The sequence below is a fragment of the Camellia sinensis genome, chromosome 10 (genome assembly GCF_055761805.1).
Source record: "Camellia sinensis isolate YWXY chromosome 10, ASM5576180v1, whole genome shotgun sequence".
In the NCBI taxonomy this organism is placed as follows: domain Eukaryota; kingdom Viridiplantae; phylum Streptophyta; class Magnoliopsida; order Ericales; family Theaceae; genus Camellia; species Camellia sinensis.
In genome coordinates this window covers 35,207,695-35,215,252 of record NC_138970.1, presented here as the reverse complement: position 1 = coordinate 35,215,252, position 7,558 = coordinate 35,207,695, and the positions used below count along the sequence as shown (strand labels likewise).

Sequence of the window (7,558 nt, the reverse complement as noted above, 5' to 3'; positions counted from 1 at the left end):
TTGCGTATGCTAGGTTGCATGTTAGAGCATTGTGTATGCCATGTTACATCACGTGCATTGTGTATGCCATTTTTAGTCCATAGCATTGCGTATGCCAGGTTACATGTTAGTCGCATTGTGTATGCCATCTTATTTGCATTGTGTTTGGGATAGGAGTTAGCCCAAGCACGGGAAACGAGGGACGTTTCGTACTCAAAGTGACGAAACGTGTCTCAATTCCCGGTCGCCGACACTCTGGATTAACCATGATGGAGTCTAAGCCTTGTTGTGTTTATACGTGCATTCATTTCACATTGAGTCATGCAATTCGACTCCTCAGCTATCGTGCATCGAGATGCGTGATTGGTGGCACGAGGATCGAGGTGTGCATACATATGTGAAAATACTTTGCCATGCCCTTTTCTTGCTCTCTGTTGCAGCAAATCAGAAATCAGCAACTTCCTAAAGCCTTGCACAGCATTCCGGGATCAATTGCAAATAGAGGCGAATTAGGGGCATCACAATGGATTTCCGCACAAGGCAACTCGAGCATGCATCTTTCATCATTCGGAACAGAGCTGAGGCGGTCCATGAATTTGCATACTAGTTTATTGCTTTCCTAGTTAATTTGTTAATTAATTAGGGTTTTGTAATATTTAATTATTCATTTGGACTGTAATTATTTATTCGGACTGTATTACTTATTCGGACCCTCTGAGCGAGGGCACAACTGTAATAAGTGTGCGTATGTGTGATGCATGTCTTCCATCCCCACGTCTTTCTCCCTTTTATTTACCAACTTATGATGGCTAGATTAGGGCATGTTTCAATTAGCATACTTATGCTTGCATGTTTGCATCATTCATCTATCTTGCATGCACTAGGCTCGGCGCATCATACTAACTGCATCGTATTTCAATTCCAAGTTGAATATGTGTTAGCTGTAGCATCTCATATGCCAGTCTTAGAATAGCCGAGCCTATTGTAGTTGCATCTTTGCATGTGTTACATTAGGCATTTCTGTATAGTTAGGATCATGCATGGATTTCTAACATAGCTTTTGTTTTGGCTTGGAGTATTCGGTGAGTGTTTATGCTTTAGCATCCTTGCATGAGTGTGAGTGACTGCCATGATAGCATGCTTACCATGAGGCTATTTGCTTATGTGATATACCTGCATGAATGCCTGTGGGTGAAGGTTGGATTATCTGAATTGGAATAATGCATTGACTGTGAGTTTTGAGCCCACTAGATAGTGGCGAAATCATGTTTTCTAAGCCCACTCGAGGGTGGCAAAATCTGCATTTTAAGCCTACTTGCAAGTAGCAAACCACTTTCAAAAACAAACATGAAATGTTTCATTCCAATTCAGGTGATCCAGTCTATACTTGTACGCTGTGCGTATCACATAGTAATTCTAGGCTAATAACCGGATTAAGAGCACATAATGTTTTCAAAATTCGATATCATGGTTTGTAGAGGTCGATCTTTGATCGGGCGAGTGGGGGTGCTCACGAAGTGACCTTCCCCAATCGTACCCAAGTTCCCGAGCCGAGGCAACTTTGGTGATGACGGACACGTGGCCTTAGGCAACGAGTCAAGGTTTGCTAAATTTCCCAAAATAAAATATTTAGGTGGCGACTCTGTATCTGGGAAAGCAGTCCATGCTTGGCACTTCTTTCAAAAAATCAATTTTTCAAAATGATTTGCCGGATTTGGACTCCTTGGTGATTTATCGGTCTTGCATTGCACTCTGCGAGATTAGATACAGGACCGTGACATTTGAGTCCTGAACTGTAGTGAGCCCAATGAACAAAACGGGGGATCTCCCTCCTGGGACGTTCGGGGACGTCTACAAACGGGTTAGCGAATTGACAAATTACGGTTTGAGCGGTTTTTGACAGATTGAAAAATATTCTAACTAATTATTATACATTTGCATAATATATAATATTTTTTAGATATATAACACAAAATAATTTTACATCATATGTTTTATATATATAATTACTAATTTGTAATAAATTTCATATCTTAAACCTCTCTCACACTTATTTTTACATTGATATTTCATTGGAAGTTAAAAAATATAGATGTATTAACTATAGTGGAGTGGAGCGGTTCAGTTGGCGGGTTATAAATTTTAAAGTTTAAACCACGGTTAACGGTTAGAGCGGTGTGGATTGATGCGGATCGGTGCAAATCAGTGCGGTTTTAGTGGATTGTGCGATATTTTGCACAGCCCTAGCTACAAACACCATCAACTAGCTATTCAAATGTGGAATTTTGGTCAAGACGGGCAACCGCATTTTGTCTGGCCAAATGTACACAATAGCAAAATGACAAACTCCATTCCTGGAACAAAAGTAAAAAAACCACCCGTCATAATGTTATACATCATTGGCCGAACAGACCAAACCGTACAAAAATTACAAGCAAAACATCATATAAATTACCAACAACATTATTTCCAAACAAAAAATCAATAGTCAGAAGTAAATGGTCACAATCACCAACACCAGACATAAACTAAGTGGGTTTCCATCGAAAGTACATCACAATAACAAATGCACACCTAGTACACAAAAACTCTACGAACATATCACCAACAAACAACTGCATGATAACGAACACAAACCTGAGAAAACGCACAACACCTATCTCCGTCGATCAGAATGACCACTGCAAAAAATGAACAAACAACACACACCCTCTTGATGAACCCTCAATTTGATTTAACATCAACCATGTAACATCACGTAAGTCAACATCACCAATCCCCACAATCACTCCACAAAATCCCTTTAAAAAATAGAAATATTACACCATACCTTACCCACAACCACTAAAATTCCAACAAAACATCAACACCAAATCTCAAACAAGGGCAAAAAATAAACTCTAATATTGCTAAATCAAATCAATAATACATACTACAAATAAAAAAGACCAATTAATTTATAAAAAAAACAAATCAACTAACATTTCCCCGAATTAGACTTATGAGTAATTTTTTCTTTCTTTTATTTATTTTCTCATGTTCCTTATTTTTGCCCAGCCCTTCAGAGACATTGAATTGTTCTCTCTCTCTCTCTCTCTCTCGCGTTCTGGTGATTGACCTCAGCGCCACCAGGGCCGACCTTCAGGCGGAGCTAGATCGAGCCTGCAAAAATTGGGGTGCGTTTCACGTGACGAACCATGGTGTTCCGATGCAATTGCTGAACGAGATGAGGAGAGTCGGTGTGTTGTTCTTCGAGGAGTGTCCAATGGCTGAGAAACTCAGGCACTCTTGTGATTCCTATTCGTTTGCTTCTAAAGGCTATGGAAGTCGTATGTTGGTTTCATCCAATGATAGAGTGTTGGATTGGAGAGATTACTTCGATCATCATACTTCGCCTCTTTCTTGTCGAAATCCCGATCGCTGGCCTACTTTCCTTCTAATTATAGGTCTGTTCATAGATCTTCTCGTTCATGTTAGTTAATTTGCTTTCACTGTTGTGTTTGGTTGCTAAGAAAATGAACAAAGGAGAAGAAAATTCCAAATCAAATGTGATTTTTAGTTCTTTATCCCCAATAGGCATTCTATAAAAGCTAAAAAATAATAAGTATAACTAAAATTAAAATCGATTCAAAAATCACTTCCAAGTTCTTACTCAAAATACTTGTATGAAGAGTTGTCTACCAAAGTCGAATGTTTTCAAACCATATTTCCCAGAAACTTGTTTTGAAATAAATTTTCAATAAAGGGCATGTTTTTTGAAAACACAACTTGAACTAATTTTTTGTAAATTTTTTTGAAGTTGTGGAAACAACATGAATTTGGAAAATAAATTTATAAAAACTGGTATTTGGGAAATATGATTTAAAACAAATCAACTTTGGTTAAGAAAAAACTCTTGTATGATACTCTCTGTTGGAAGAGAGAACACCGAGAGAGAGAGAGAGAGAGAGAGAGAGAGAGAGGAAGCTTACCTTCATCTTGCTGGAGGCATTTTGATGGAAAGTTTAGAGTAAAGGCCAAGGTTAAAGAAAGGAAGAACAACAAAGAAGAGAAGGGGAAAATTATCAAGAGATTATCAATTAAGAACTCTAGGTAAGGATTACATACTTGATTCTTGTAGATTAATTATCTAATAATTAAAATCAAGAATGATTAGGCCCAATTTCATGTAATTGGAAAGAAATTAGGTGGGAATTAAGAATTGGTTTGATTTTGGCTCTAAATTCTGTGAGATCTGTAAATCACCAAATATTAATTCACCCCCTTATCACTACTAGGTGCTGCTGGTGAAAGAAATGTGAGTGCTCGTAAGGAAAATGGCTACTAGTGGAGAGAGACATTGTTCTCTGCATTGAGCAAAGTAGGTGGCAAGGCTTTTAGTAACATGGCTGTTGGATACAACAATGTTGATGTCAATGCTGCCACTAAGTATGGTGTTGCTGTTGGCAACACACTTGTATGTTCATTTCTCTTTGATGTGTGTTTGTGTTTGTGTTTTTGGTGTTGTGTTTGTGTTTTTGCTTGTCTTTGTATATGTGATAATTAATCGTAGTTTCGTGTGTTCCTCACAAGAAAATTTACATGAATTGGCTTGTATTCTTTTATAGATTTGTCGGGAACTTGCTTAAAGGACAGACTATTGGCGTGATTGGAGCTGGTCAAAATGGATTTGCTTATGTTAGAATGATTGTAATTTCTTGTTGCCAAGTCTTTTTTTTCTTTTTCCTTTCTTTTTTCCTTTTTTTAATGCATTTGTGGCTGTTCATGAACCGGATTTCAAATAAGTAACTATATTTTTTTAAAAATAGTCCAAAGTTAATAATTAAACGAGCTGAGACATGCATAGTTCACCACAGCTAAAAGTGCATGCAAGTTGTTGCAAATAAACTTTAGAGTGTCAAATGGACTTCACTAAACTCTAATGCATTATCCCACATGTAAATAAACATATTGGGATAATGCACATCCATCAAGCAAGCATGTAACAAAATTAAGGGTAGATATACAACTCGATGCTGGTAGGCATGTGATTTCACTTTCTACCATGATACGAAGGCTTCAGAAGTTAGGTGGGGAAGGTAGGATAGTACCAAAGTTGAAATCTCAGATTTCATGTATGTTTTGTTGTTATATTTTTGTTGCTAGACAATCATTGTTGTGTCTCGTTCAATCATTGTCAACCTTTCTGTGAAGTCAACTTCCATGACTTGTAAGATGATCCTCAACAGCCATTCATTTGGCTTCAAAGGATTTCAGAATGTACATATTTGGGGCTGAATACTTATGTTGAGCTTTTGTAACAGGTTGAAAGATTCAAAATGAAGTTAATTTACTATGATTTGTACCAATCCACCCGCCTCGAAAAGTTTGTCATAGGCATGTCTAGATCATCTGTTAAAATTTATCAGCTTTTAACTCTTATCTTGATGCTAATTTGTTTCCTTTTTACAACTTATGGGTTGTTGGCTTGTTTCAATCCTTTGATTTCTCATATATGAGCTCCTGATATATTGATATTACTAAGAAGATTCTTGCAAATCTCATTTGTGTATGTTGTCAATATGAATATGGCAGTAATATGCATTTCATTTGGTTCCTGAATTTCACATAGGAAAGGCTTTTTTTAATTTTTTTTTCACTCTTCAATACCGCAAATGATATCGGTAATCATGTCACTTCCCGTGTGCTTCTTGTTGGGATATGACTCAGGAAAACAAGTTTGCTAAATTAAAGAAAGGTTTCTTAATACTTCTTATGGTGCACTGATAAATTAACTAAAAGTATTTGGCTATATGTCTTCACTGATTTTGCAATTGGAGCTTGATGAATTATATTATACAATGCATTGCATCTTTCTATACTATTTGCTCATTTTGTTTTTTGACAATATCAGTGTGCTTATTCTTTCAAACAGTGGTTGCATCTGAAGCTCCAACTTTGGCAGTGGAAGCTGTTCTTCAGTCACTTCCTGGTGTCTCTTTTTTAGAGGAAGCTACTTCAAAGGTTGATATGGAAGACATTTATTTGTGTACAATCCTCTGTTTTGAAAATTCAGTATTTTTGTATGTAATATTTAATTTAGATAGATTATACTTGGTTAGTATGGATTTATATGAAATTTGAAATATGATGTTACAAGTTAAAGGTTTTGGATAATTGATAATGAAATGGGTATTATTGATAATGGATTTAGATTATAATGGATAGATGTATTATTCTGTATATGTACAAGTTATAGGTTGCATTGATAATGGAATGCATATAAGTTAGAAATTAATAAAAAATATTCAATTTGTGCAATTTGAAAAAAAAAAGTTATAAATAGAGCTTTTGGCGACTAAACATTTAGTAACCAAAAAATAGGAAGGAAACTTGTTGGCGACTAAACAGTTAGTAGCCAAAAAAAATGAAAGTTTTTGGCGACTAAAAAATTAGTAGCTAAGAAAACTTGTTGGCGACTAAACAGTTAGTAGCCAAAAAAAATGAAAGTTTTTGGCGACTAAAAAATTAGTAGCTAAGAAGGAGCTCCATGATTTTAGCTACTAAAAAATTGGTAGCCAAAAGGGAGTGTCACGTTTTAATTGGTAGCTAAAAAGTTGAAGATGAAAAATATTTTCTTTTTGGCGACTAAATATTTTCTTTTGGGCGACTAAATTTTTAGTTGCTAATTGGCGACTTTCGGCAACTACAAAAAATTAGTCATCCATTCTTTTGCCGACAATTTGTCAACGAATCGGCGACCAAAAATTTTAGTCGGCAAAAATCTTTGGCAACTGAAAAAAATAATTTTTGACGATTAAAAATTTAGTCGCTAAAAATATAATTTATTATAGTGCTTCCTTTACTATTCATTAGATATCAGTCAATTTCACCAAAAATGTCAGTGTTAATCATCAGTTGAGAGAGAGAAAAGGGCCCGCTTGGTTCAATTTTAGAATCCATTTTACAAAACTCAAAACCCAAAACTTGTTTGGTTTTGGATTTTAGAAACATAAATTTCAAATCTCATTTTGAACCCAAGTTTTGAAACGCAAAACCTGGTTGGCCTAGTTTGAAAAGTTGACTATTTAACTTTTTGCCTATTTTAGTCTAGCTAAAAAAGTTGTGTTCGGAAAGTTGGTTAGCTTTTTTTTTTTTGTACTTCCTCCGTGCCAAAATTTTTATTCCTTTTGGGAAATTTAACTTTTTTTATAGTACAATTATTACATTTTAAAAATATTAATTTTTCAAAATTATTCTTTAATAGTACATTTTTTGAAAATATCAATTGTCATAATTGTACTTTTTGTATTATTAATGAATTTAAAAGAATGGCTAAATAGTAAATTTATATTATTTTATTACTTAATTTTTGAAAAGAGAGTAATATTTTGGGATAATAAAAAATAGAATAAGAGACTAATATTTTGAGACGGAGAGAAGTTGATTTGATGGTTGTGAGAGAAAAAATAAAATGATTATGTGTTGGATGTGACATGTTATCTTGTTGACTATTTTAGTCTATGGCTTTGTTTGGAAAGTTGCTATTTTAGTAGGCTATTTTAGTAGGCTAAAATTTTTGTGTTTGGGAAGATGATTG

The 7,558-nt window shown here is 35.1% G+C and overlaps 1 protein-coding gene across 1 annotated transcript; it reads left to right on the top strand.

The window, feature by feature from the left end:
* Positions 1-3,033: 3,033 nt before the first annotated feature.
* On the top strand, positions 3,034-6,102 carry LOC145800298 (uncharacterized). The gene is made up of 5 exons (XM_082889953.1): positions 3,034-3,425; positions 4,257-4,435; positions 4,587-4,668; positions 5,283-5,355; positions 5,894-6,102. Exons 2-5 carry the CDS (start codon positions 4,383-4,385, stop codon positions 6,100-6,102), a joined length of 417 nt encoding a protein of 138 aa, XP_082746079.1. The 5' UTR covers positions 3,034-3,425; positions 4,257-4,382.
* The last annotated feature ends 1,456 nt before the right edge of the window (positions 6,103-7,558 follow it).

Coding starts and splice junctions, on each gene's coding strand:
- LOC145800298 (XM_082889953.1), top strand. CDS start 4,383: ATGTTGATGTCAATGCTGCCACTAAGTATGGTGTTGCTGTTGGCAACA. Junction 4,669..5,282: donor TTGCTTATGTTAGAATGATT/GTAATTTCTTGT, acceptor CTTTTGTAACAG/GTTGAAAGATTCAAAATGAA. Junction 5,356..5,893: donor CCTCGAAAAGTTTGTCATAG/GCATGTCTAGAT, acceptor TCTTTCAAACAG/TGGTTGCATCTGAAGCTCCA.